The sequence below is a fragment of the Phaenicophaeus curvirostris genome, chromosome 10 (assembly GCF_032191515.1).
Source record: "Phaenicophaeus curvirostris isolate KB17595 chromosome 10, BPBGC_Pcur_1.0, whole genome shotgun sequence".
Lineage (NCBI taxonomy): Eukaryota > Metazoa > Chordata > Aves > Cuculiformes > Cuculidae > Phaenicophaeus > Phaenicophaeus curvirostris.
In genome coordinates, this window is record NC_091401.1 from 17,639,108 (window position 1) to 17,651,269 (window position 12,162).

The 12,162-nt window shown below is 42.3% G+C and overlaps 1 protein-coding gene across 1 annotated transcript; it reads left to right on the top strand.

Moving 5' to 3' along the window:
- The first annotated feature begins 908 nt into the window (after nucleotides 1-908).
- ZMAT3 (zinc finger matrin-type 3) lies at nucleotides 909-11,492 on the top strand. Its single transcript, XM_069865404.1, has 5 exons — nucleotides 909-1,315; nucleotides 2,844-2,963; nucleotides 4,713-4,879; nucleotides 4,992-5,092; nucleotides 6,102-11,492. Exons 1-5 carry the CDS (start codon nucleotides 1,046-1,048, stop codon nucleotides 6,311-6,313), a joined length of 870 nt encoding a protein of 289 aa, XP_069721505.1. The 5' UTR covers nucleotides 909-1,045; the 3' UTR covers nucleotides 6,314-11,492.
- The last annotated feature ends 670 nt before the right edge of the window (nucleotides 11,493-12,162 follow it).

The following is a 12,162-nucleotide window of genomic DNA, read 5'->3' on the forward strand; positions in this document are numbered from 1 at the left end:
AGCTAGTAAGACATTAACAAAAGTAGCTGTGCCTTGATTCATATTATCACTACTCTGCATTATTCTAGGGATGTTCATCCAGTCTTTAGATGTGATTTATAAACTGTAATTAAATAAGCCTCTCAGAAACCCTTGTTGGAAATGTAGGGTTAGTTCTAAAAACTTGAATTAACTGAGCAATGATTGAATAAAGGTTAATACAGGATAAGCTTTCTATTTTGCAGAAGGAGACATAGCTTTAAATATTGCATCAGTTGTAGTTAGTAAAGGAAACATGAGAAATAGCTCAAGGTGATTCAACAAGACCATGGAAGGGAGCCCTTGGGAGCTGACTGTGCACAACAAGATGTGCTCAAGTTGATTCTCACTCTTCTGGTTTTGTTGACTTGATTGAGAAAAGTTAGCTGTAGAATATCTTTCTTCTGGAAAGTCTTTGTGAGTATTTGAGGGGTATGCATGTGTGGGCATGTATATTTTATATCTACCTATATAAAGTAAGTCTGCTGTTAAATATTTGGTTTATTTTTCTTTTTAAATCATCCGTGGCGGTAACATTTGTAACTTTTTTTTAGTCTGCCAAAGAGGTTGCGGCTAATGGTTGTATCGGTTGCATTCCCATTAACGCAGGCGTATGTGCTGTGTGTGTTTTATGTCACACCTTCTTGTCATCACAGAGCAGTGGAACCTGTGCGCTGTTGGTCAGATACAATGGGCGGTTAGGAATCTTCACCTATCCAGGAGGGTGCCATGGGTACTAACAACTAGATTTTGGACTTCAATCCACTTCTCATACAGATAGTTTTCAATCTGGCTCTGGTTGTACAGAATGCTTCTGTTCCTTTAGAGTAAGTGTTACAAATTGTCTTTATTGTGCTTGGCATTGTGAAAAGGCAATAAGTAGAGGCAGTGAAGTTACAAAAGCTGTCCTCTGGATCGTTAATGTTCCAGTTAGCGCTGCTTATTTCAGCATTTGTGTCTCTCTGCTCTAGATCTGAAGAAGAATCCTCATCCTTCAGAAGTAGCATGCCCACAGTCTTCCTGGCCAATGATTCTTCTACAGCAAGCAGGACTTCTTCCTCATCCTGAGAAGCCTTCATCTTTTCCTATGTCAGTGGCTACAAGGCCGAGAGCCGGCTCACCACTGTCCCCACCAAAATCTCATGGACTGGGGCCTTCCTTTCATCCCACACAAGAAGAAGAGGTTGCAAAGGTGGTGGAGCAGGACCCTATGCTGGAGGAACTATGTAAGCCACTGTGCTGTAAGCTTTGCAATGTCACTCTGAATTCAGCCCAGCAAGCCCAGGCTCATTACCAGGTAAGGAGAGTAGCAGGAGGCGCAGCTTCCAGGGCTGCTGCATCTGCAGCTTGTGCAGACATACCTGTGCCCGCGCATGCCCTGCCAGGACCGTTGCTGTGGTTGCACGGAGCTAAGTGTGTGCTAATGCACAAGGACTAACTTAGCTTCTCAAGGGGGTTTTGAGTGCTGTGTTGAGGTGGCTGCACACCACCAGCAGCATTTGAGTTAGCTCATCTGGAGATAAACTCCTTACCACCCAGTGGACTAAAACTGCTCTGTAGATATGTCTTCACCTGGTTGTCCAGGCATGCTGCGGTGCTTTCATTTTAAGGTGTCATCACTGCAGCATTTTGCAGAAACTTTGTCCATATGGACAGAGAAGTAGTGCCAAGATGTCATGCATGAAAAAGCAGACAGTTGTGATTTTTCCATTATTTTATGTGAGCTATTTCTCACCTCTGTGTTTTTCCAATAAAGTTGAACTTCTGATTCCACAGACATCATTTTGTAAGGCCCAGACAGATGTTTTCTGCTAGATGCAGCTGTGCCATTAGGAAAGGGGGCTGCTGCCATATGCTTATCACAGCCTCCTTCTGAGGTTATGTACACCACTGATCTGGTGGGACCGTTTCTGCAAACCCTCTCATCAGCTGGGTCAGCTCAGACCAGACTAATTTTGTTCAAGCTGATCTGGTTAACCTACCTGAAATGGATTAGGGCCTATTTACTTATGCTTCTTTGCTGAAGACCAAATATGTTATAGTCTTAAATTACTCATTTTACTAGTACCCTCTCTGACTGGTGCTATATTTTTGTGAGATGTGGAGATAGTAAGTTGTCTACCAGTAAATCCAAAAGCATAGTTGCTTGCGTGCTCAGAACACCAGGCACAGATTTCAGATTTGCTGTTGGCCCTGAAAAAGTGATTTTGTGCCAGTAAAGGGGCAAGTTGAACTAGTGTTACACTTTGACATCTGATTTCTGCAGTACTTCTGCTGTGACGGGACAGAACTGCACTTAGAGTACGTAGCTTGCATTTATGAATATGTCTTACTATATATTCACTGCACATGTACATACTGTCATGTAGCTTTACCAGTTTCGAGAAACACCGGAAAGAACTATAGTGTATATTTTCCAAGAGAAAATAAAATATGAAGGAGAATGTTTTAGATTCAATCTCATGTTTTAACTCATGAAAAGAATTGTGTGTGTGTTCAGGCTTATCAAAAAGCTACACAAATGTTTAAAATATAAAATACTACTTTGAAGTGAATTGGAAACAGCTTGAGGAACTTATTTTAGCCTTACTGCTTTGAGAAAATCAATTGAAAACGGAGGCCACTCATGTTAGGTGATGAGTATTTTGGAGAAAAGGAGGGATGCCAGCATGTCTCAAGTTCAGAGCTGTTATTTTCTGAGCGACAGCTCCTTTACCTGAGGTACCATCTTCATGGCCACCTTCTCATTTTGGTCTTTGGTTCTTTTTTTCTTTCAATGTAAGATACTATTTTAGGAGAGTGATTAATCTGGATTCTCTTTCCAGGGTAAAAACCACAGTAAAAAACTCCGAAATTACTATGCTGCCAATAGCTGCCCGGCATCTGCCAGAATGAGTAATGCCACTGAGCCTGCCCCACCTCAGGTTGTCTCCCTTCCAACTCAGGTAAGGCATGGGAAGCTGACGGAGATCATTCTGCTTACTTTCCACCTAACCCCCAATAGGGATAACTGTATCTCATGTTTTGAGGATTGCTGCAGGAGTTGGGGAAAAAATTTCCTTGTGATGGCACAGGATGGTGGAAATTACCTATTGTGAGCTGCTTGCTTTCCTTTGAAGATGCAGCCATTGATCTGCTCTTGCAGCAGAATATTGGACTTGAAATGTTCTATTTCTGCATGGCAAATACTTTGATTTCTGCGTAAGTCCAATGTGTTGCTGATTTTGATTGTTTAAGGGGAGGTATGAAATAGCGTTGTTGGAGCTGTATTTGAACACCAGGGTTTGGCATCCGCTCTGCACAGTCATCTTTGTTGTGTGTGGGAAGCCTACATGGAAAAATTGTCTAAGTACTCCTGCACCCATTGCCTAGGGCTTTTATCCAGTTCCTCTTTGTTGCTCCTTTTGCAATGCTCATTCTTGTTTGTAGGGTGAATGGGTGGGTCCCTCCATGATCCAGATGAGTTCTGTCTCAGGCACACTAGAGGCAAAAGAGGTGATTTTTGATTTTTCCTTGGTCACTTCTGATTGTCATGGGATTTAACAGCTAACCTGGGTCTTCCATGTGACTTTGCAGGGAACCACAGTTCCGTGGGGTGCAGGGCTCGAAGCTGTGCCTGTTATTTCCAAAAGCATAAGCCTCTGTCTGTAACAAAGCAAAGCGCATTTGCTGTAAGTGGCAGATTGTTATTCATGCTGCCATAGCCGCCAGAGGAGACTCAGTACTTTGTGACTTTGCAGCACACAGAACTAAATTGAGAGGGCACGGGGTCCAGTCCTACGTAGTGGGACGTGGGTGCTGTACCCGCTACAGTATCTGATACGTTTTTTTTATGGAGGAAACGTTCCATAGACATAAAAAGGCCACTCTAGAACCATGTGAGGATTCATGTTGTAACATAGAAATCAGAATAGTGTGCATGTGTCTAAGCTTGAACAGTAACAAAGGACACTTGAAGAAGCCTGGACTTGGCAGGTGCTGCAGTGACATGGCTGTATGAATCGCTGCTGCTGCACTGTTTACAAAGCACTTTTCTCTGGATGATACACACCGAGGAGACGTGGTTGCTGCCCCAATCAGTGTCTGGTCTGACTAGACAGGCAAGGTATCTTTCATGTGGCAGGAGGTACACATGAGGGGCTGAATCCTTCTCAACTCTTGATCCAGGTGTCTTCCTATCTGAAGGGTAAGGATCTGAGGTTTGGTAGCTCTGCTATTTTTATTTCATCTCAGAAAGCTGTGTAGAGACACAGGGTACAGTGGAGAGATTAGGTACACTGTAAATAGGAGAGAGGAGTCCCTTTACCTTTCACTGAGTTTTCCTCAGTGTGAAAGTCACCATTCATCAACTCCCAGCAGTCAAGAGTAAAGGAGTTAAATCATTGCTGCGAAGTAAATGAACCTCTGCAGCTGGAGGTACAGGTGGTTTATTCAGATTGCTTTACTTTCCTTCTGAGGCTAGGGATTTGCCTAGGTCTCTAGGAATATGCAGATTCCCCTGGAGGCTGAAGCAGGGAAAATGAAGTTCTTGTAAGAATGGTTTGGGGAGCACTTGAGTGTCCTAATCTGCATGCTTTAATTTCAGCTCTCTTGTTGCCTGATGAAGATTATACTGGTTTCCGTTCCTGTTATACAAATATTTCAACAATTTAACCTTCTTGTGTTTCACATGCTATCTCTCCCTTTGCTGCTAGATGGGATCCAGTAAACCAGGTGGCCGAGTGATCTTGGCCACAGAGAATGATTACTGCAAGCTTTGTGATGCCTCATTTAGCTCTCCGGCTGTGGCACAGGCTCACTACCAAGGGAAAAATCATGCCAAACGGCTGCGTCTTGCAGAAGCACAGAATAACTCATTCTCGTAGGTATTGTTCAACTTCACGCTCAGGCAGAAAGCATGTGGCAGTGTCTCTGGCTGTCTTTTTTTCTCAGAAAACTCGTAATTGCAGCTGTTTGTATTGTTTAATCTTCAGGGATGTGTCAGAACTAGGCAAACGGAGGGCAAGGAAAGAAGGGAATGAATATAAGATGATGCAGAACAGAAGAAATATGTATACCGTTCAAAACAACACAGGTAACTGGGAGCTTGCATCTCTTCTATTGTTGGAATAATAACAAATAATAAACAGACTTGTTTTTCTTCTCTTGCTGAGGTCTGTTTTAGCAGAGACAGGTTGTGAAAGGAGCTGGTCCTAGTTCTGCTGATCCTTCATGTCTGCATGTTTTTCCCCAGCTACTGAAGTTGCTTTGTTTTGTCAGCCTGCTTGTTAGTTTGGTTTCTGAGTTTGTAACTTAATTTACCATCTGCCTGTCTCTAAGGCTGTTTTAAGCAGTGATAATTTTCCTGCTTTATTTTCTTGGCAAGTGGCCAGGTGCTTTGACTCCTACTGTAGCACATCAACCTGTACTTGCACTCTTAAAACCAGAATGAGAGAGCATGTTAGCCCCCCTCTAAGACCATCTGTTCCTAGAGTAGAGTCTGTCCTCAGGTGTTGGATACTAATTTTGCCTCTTTACTGTGGTTTAAAGTATGTTTTATGGTGTCCAGCCCAGCATTTGTTTCTGGTTTTTTTCATTTTGAGTTGTGTTATAAGCACATTTTAGCTGAAACCATGATTCCTGGTGAAGCTTGGTTTAAACCACTGTCATATGGAAAAGATAAATCTTGCGAAGTTCTATTAAATATCACTTTGTGATAATTGTAAACCGAGACAGCTTGTTCTAATAAAAATATTTTTCTAATTCTGCAATTGGAGGGTTAAGGGGGAAGAAAAAAAGACTTGTCTCATGATTAAACCATCAGACTCCTAGTTTTCAAAGTCCAGTTAATTCTTCAGAAGACTGAGGTGCTAATCCTTCTCTACTGCTTTGGAAAATAATGGCAAGTATAGCTTCCCTGTGTGCCTCACCCTGTAAATCTGGGTCTCATTGCGGAAGTCGTGGGAAAATGAGGTTCAAGCTGTAATCAGTTAAAAAGCTAATCTTTGCTTTCTTTTTAAACATTTGTTGAACTTAAGTTGTCACTGAGCCACCTCAAGCTTTTCTTCTGTATAACTAAACGGGCTTTTCTGTTGCCTCCTCAGGTCCCTACTTCAATCCCCGCTCACGCCAGAGGATTCCTCGAGACCTGGCTATGTGCGTCACCCCGAGTGGTCAGTTCTACTGTTCCATGTGCAACGCCGGGGCTAGCGAGGAGATGGAGTTCAGACAACACTTAGAAAGCAAACAACATAAAAGCAAGGTGTCCGAACAGCGGTATAGGAATGAGATGGAGAACCTAGGCTATGTACAATGATGCTCCACCCTTGGTAGTAGTTTGCGAATAGAGCAGCTTCTCTCTCGCCTGCTGTTTGCCACGTGCCCTGCTTTGTGCTCCATTTGATAGGAGTATGCTCTCGAGCTATACATGTAACACCTGCAAACTTAATGGTATGGTTAGATTTTTTTTCTATCATAGTTGGCAGGATGATGCTATGCAGGACATGAAGTGTTTTTGATGTTTGTTTGCTAATTAACTAAAGCTTTTCATTGTATTGAGTGGCAGGGAGGACTGTGTCTTCTCTTCAGCCTTTCTGCATGAATATGCAAAGTCCAAGAAGTGCTGGGAACTTCTGTGGTTCTACCACACCGGTGGACCATGCGCGAAGTCCACTCCCCTCTTTGCACACCTCTCCAGAACGCCTTCCTGCAGCAGACTGTATCTCTGGACAGATTGTAAAGGAGAGGCAGGAATAAGGCCTGTGAATGTGTGAATTGGGTGGTGTGGTTGTCCACAAATTGCTGCTTGTGTCCCCTGTTACACCCCAGAGTAAGTTCTTTCTACATCCTTCTAGAAATGCTGTGCATACATCTTCTCCTTGGAGAGTCTTGCCTCTTACTGCTTCCTCTGTGATGCAGCGCCATTCAGAAATACTCTCTTCTACCAGTCAACAATGAAAAAAGATTCTCAATGTTGTTGGCTGGACATCTTAGTGCACTATGGGTGTAGCTTGTTTCCCTGAAGAAAGCCTGTGAGAGTCTCAGTGGCTTAATGAAGTGAATCGGAAAGCAAACCTGATCAGATAGATGTGATGTACTCTGCTCCGTTTCTGCCTTAGTCTGAGTTGAGAATAGGTTGGAAGGGGCTGTCAGCTGTAATTTATTTGCATTTGCGTACTGATGTAGAAGAGAGCAAGTGTTGGTCTCTGGCCCGCACCTCTGTTGCTTTCAGAGGGCAGGGCTGCCTGGGCCTTTGGGAACAGATATTGGCATGTCCCACTTCTATGGCATTCCCTGCACAAAGCCCAGTGGCTGTTATAGAGGAGAGCTGAACTATTCCTTTTGACTAGAGCTACCGATATTGGATGAATTTTCCCCCTCCTCCTCTTTCTTTTTCCATCTTGGAGTGGGTTTTAATTGCATACCTTAGTGTCAACTTCACTGTGTTAGGGACCATCAAAAATCCAAAGTTAGGTAGGATGTGAATGTCAGGGATGATGATCGTTTGAGTAACAGCTTTTTGGCTACGCAGAAGTAATCATGAAACTTGTTAAGCAACTTTGTTAAGTGTAGGCAAACCCAAAGGGTGTGTATCTGTTTTGATTGTCTTTAGCAAAAGTAGAAAGAAGATAAAGAGCAGAATTAGGGCTGATGTTTATTTTTCTGCTCATTTGCCTAGATATGAGGAGCTGTGATTGGAATGCAGTTCACACTGTTTCTAAAACACTGGCTCCTGTGGCAAGTGCAGCATGTGGCAACCCCAGCTGGACCTGATTCACCACTGCGCTGCTACAGCTATACGCTGGTATGGCTTCCTTGACTTCAGTGGCAGGTGCAGAGATGGGGCAAAGGGAGCATCACAGCTTGTCTCTCAGTCCTCTGTAAGCAGCAGTTTGAATTAAATGCAGCTCCATTGGTGTCGGTAGCATTTTACCAGTGATAAATTTTACCTAGTGCATAATGTTGAAGGCAATTCCCCCCCATCCTGTTTTTTGGCCATTCTGATCCCGCCTCTTGCATTCCAGAAGGACTTCCAGCTTGCCTTAAAAGATGAAAAATGGGTAAATAACAAAAAAAATCTGGATAGTTTTTATTCATCTTTCTAGTCCAACTCAAAATGTTTGTTGCACTTGGCTGCTCCTCAGAAACAGAGTATTGTTATCTTTAGCTACCTGAGCATCAGGTAGCTATACAACCTTAACGCAGCCTTCCTAAATCCAGGCAAGGTGAGCTCTTGCATGGTAGTTGAAAGCAACCCCTACATCATTCCATGCTGATCCTTGCACTGCAGATACAGGCAGAGCAATGGACATCCTCTTGAATGGGATTCCCTCCTCTCCTTTGTGCAAAGCCCAGTTAAATAGGGTTTGTGTACTGGAGCACATTAGAAGGTAGAAGGACAGGTGCCCAGGTTGCAAAGCACTAATAGTAGTTTTTGCAGCCTGTAAGTCTGCTTCTTTTGTACTTTCCGGCCCCTGGTTCACCCTCTGTGCAGCCTTGAAGTACATTCCACTTGCAAAAATCTCTTGTAAACCTTTTCCCCTCATTTTTCACAGTCAAAGAAGGGCTCTAGTTTTCTCTTTGTGTTCTGTCTTTTGTGTTGCTGGTCTGACACCACAGTGGAGGGACAGAGGGGGTTGGGTGAACCTTACTACAATGTGCTTTGCCAGAGTGATCTTTACCTTATGGTTAAACATCCCTCTTGCTGTGAATTAAAGTGTGGTAGCAGTTAGTAGCAGAAAAGCAACACTTTGTGAAATACGAGCTAAAGGAGCTGTAGGTACTGGTATTGTCTAGCTAATTGCTAGGTCCAAGAAGGCGTTTTTTTCTGCTTTCATGTGTTCGAAAAATCAGCTTTTCACCATTTTGCTTTGGTTGCTGTTCCTGCTCCTGTCCCAGTGATCTGTTGTTCATTTGGCATTTCCGGTGCCTTCTGGAGGTATCAAAACTCAGTTTGCTCCATGGGCTGTTACCTCCTGGTAACACTGTACACGCTGATGCGCTACTGTGTTTGGGAGGATGTACGAGGGAGGTGCAGGTTGCTGGTCTGAGGGCTCCTCTCTATGTAGAGCAGCCAGTTTTGAGGAATGGCTTGAGTCTGCCCTGAACAGGGAAGCCTGTATTTGCTTTGTTCTGTTCAAGGGAGTGCAACAAATGAATTGTCATCTTCCTGAGGGTTTCAAAGTGGTGGGTTATATAGCAGATATAAAGCAGATAGTGGGACTCAAGTGACAAGAGTAGGACAGGTTTCCTATATAGGAGGAAAGATATTTGTTCCTGGGAGAAGCAGCTGAGCCTCACTTTGCCCTAATACTCTGTTGTGGCCCTTCCTTACAAATGACCAAAGCTTTCTTCTCCCTCTTCTGCTTAATGGTTTGTGATCTTCACACTCTGTCCCCAACACAGAAAATCGTTGACTGCAAAGAGAAAGCACCCCGCCTCACTAATATCATTGGGGATCAGGCCAATCCAAACTCATACTTGTCAGCATGAGAAATTGGGTGGATCTTGATTGTATTTTTTTTAGCAAAAGCTGTTCTCAGAATCAGCGTTCAAAATGTATATTGAGAACATGTCCTGACCAATCCCTATTTGACATAGGTGGGCTGGGGAGAATATGGCACAATTGCAGTACTGTTTTCCAAACCCAATGAATCTTTTCCTCGTGTTAAACAAAGTACCAAACCCAAGAAACAGGGCTTCTGTGAAGCTGTCACATTGGCCAGTAGGTTGATGACCTTTGCTGCTAGAAACGAAATATAAATCAATGTGTTTGTATTTATTTTACTGTACTGACCACTAGTTAATTTGTTAATATTTAAGGCATTATTATGTAGGTTCTTTTTGTTTAAATAGAAGACTCTACATCGCACTTTGCTTTTGCATCAGAACAGGTATTTATTGTATTTGTGAAAATGTTTTCCTTTCCACATATGTACTGTTTTCTTTACCCTGATGCAAACCCCACCCCCAAACAGCAAGCTTCCTCCACCCCCCAAACAAAAACAAAATACCCCAAATCCAAGCAGTGGATCTTCTGTTTTTCTTTTCATGCCAAACAAAATGGGGATTTCCTTGCAACTCAGTCTTAGATGTTTATTTCTAATTTTTTCCCCTCCAATGGTTCCTTTGGTAATTTGGAATGATATTTTGAAACGCACATGAAATTCATGCTACATTTAAGCATTTCTTTTAAGACAAGGAAGTAAAGTATGTGGAATCCATGTATTTGTGAGGAGTATGAAAGTGATACTATTTTGTTTTTATTAAGCATTAGCTGTTACTTTGCATTCTGCACTGACAAGTAAATGTGTTATAGTCTTGCCTAACATTGGTCTTTTTTTGACTTTTTCCTTCATCTACATTGAAAGTAAACCTGAAAACTTCTGTGGAGTTGCTTAGGATGGTCATCAACGTAACAAAATGCAGATTTTTTTCTGTAAAGCTGCTTGTCTTTTTTCCTTTTTGAGATGCCTATTATAGGGCATTAGAAGGGAAAGTTCTTGCCATAGCACGGATTCATATTTTAGCTTACTAATGCATGTCCTTTTGCTACGTTACTTAAGTAATACTCTTGCTGTAACCAATGTGAATCTTGCCCAGGTCAGGAGTAAATGAAATACCCTAGCTAAATATATGATATTAGCTAGGGCTAGGCAAGGTACATTGCTAAGATTTGTCTTTTACTTATGTTTGGCTTACAACACTCTTAAGGTTTTGCTTTTTGAGGAATTTGTATCTGGTTCTGTAAGGATTTGGTCCTGCTCCGGCTAAAATAATTTGAAATATGTTGACTTTAGTTGAGTAGGAACAGGCCTTGAAACCCTTCAGGAATTTCATACTGCTGTAATTTTCTCATGTATGTGTGTTTTGTTTCGTGCTTGTTTGGTTATTTTTTTTTGACTTTTACAACCATGGATACAAGGATGCTCTGGATGAGATGGGCATCTGTGGCTGATTATGGAAAAACAAAAGCCATGATTGCCAAAAGATTAACAGAAAATGGAGAGGAACAGAGCTGGTTTCCTTGAAATTAGTGGCTAAGCTCCTACTGTTACTAGGTGGGCTGGCTTCTTTGCTGTATGCGTAAAGGTGGAAGTGAAAATAAAATCCACTTTCAAATAAATGTGGTCAAACAATAGTTTTGAGAATCTCTTCTTTCAAAAAATGTATCACAACTAGAATTGTATCTTTTTATCTGAAGTATCTCCAGGTAAAGGCAAGACTGTGTTTTTTTAAAAATATAAAATCTGGTTTTCAGTCTGTGTTTTGCAGAGGAAAACTTACGTGATTTCATTTCCTTCTGCATCTGCCCAACAACATAATTTATAAGTGTTTTGAATGTATTTCATCTAGAGCTTTCTTGTCCAGTTGAGTTTGTATATTTGTCCTTGTTTTCTTTATATTGTACTGACCCTCATGAGGGAGTAGTTGATGAAAATGTTTTTTTTCTTGTTTTCTTCTTCAGTATATAATAAATAATCTTGCTCTTATCATTGTACAGCCTTAGTTTTTGGTATTGCTACTGCTCCTGATATGATTGGACTGTGCATGACTGAATTGATTTTAGCCTAGCTTTGAGTGTGATTACACGTTTTATGCTCCTGATAAAGGAGTATAATCCAGGGTAGAATTTGTAACTCTGGGAGGGGGGTGTGTGTCAGTGTACTTTCAACTATTCCTGCAAGCCAGCTGAGTTCTCCCTCTGGTCTCGGGAGGGGTTGAGAGTGCTCAGCATCTAACAGGATGGGAACCAGAAGGTACAGGAAGAGCTCTGTTTGGCTGTACTTTTCCCCTCCAGTAGACATCACAAGCTGTGGAACAGCCCCAGGCTAACCATGGACTGACTTTCAACTCTAACTGTAAAAAGGTGGAGACAAACTGAGCCTGATACTTACATTTGCACATTTTTACCGTTGTGCTCTTTTCCCTTTTTCACTGCTTGAGGGCTCCAAAAGAGCATATGCTTATGCAGCATGAATGACTTTCCAAACATAAAGGACATTCTGAACTGGAGCGTTATAGCAGAGAAAAATCTGGAATTTGCTGGGCTCAGCTCGGGTAAGAGAAAAATGTCCTTCTGAGCTGTTCACCTCAAGGACAGTAGCTTGGTGGCACCCTAAAGGCATTCAGGGTGTAGGTTTACTGCTCAGGCACAGCTCTGCG

Excerpts from the sequence above, each read along its gene's own strand:
- ZMAT3 (XM_069865404.1), top strand. The coding sequence starts at position 1,046 with ATGATTCTTCTACAGCAAGCAGGACTTCTTCCTCATCCTGAGAAGCCT. Across the intron at positions 2,964-4,712 it reads TTGTCTCCCTTCCAACTCAG|ATGGGATCCAGTAAACCAGG; the intron begins GTAAGGCATGGG and ends CTTTGCTGCTAG. Across the intron at positions 4,880-4,991 it reads GCACAGAATAACTCATTCTC|GGATGTGTCAGAACTAGGCA; the intron begins GTAGGTATTGTT and ends TTTAATCTTCAG.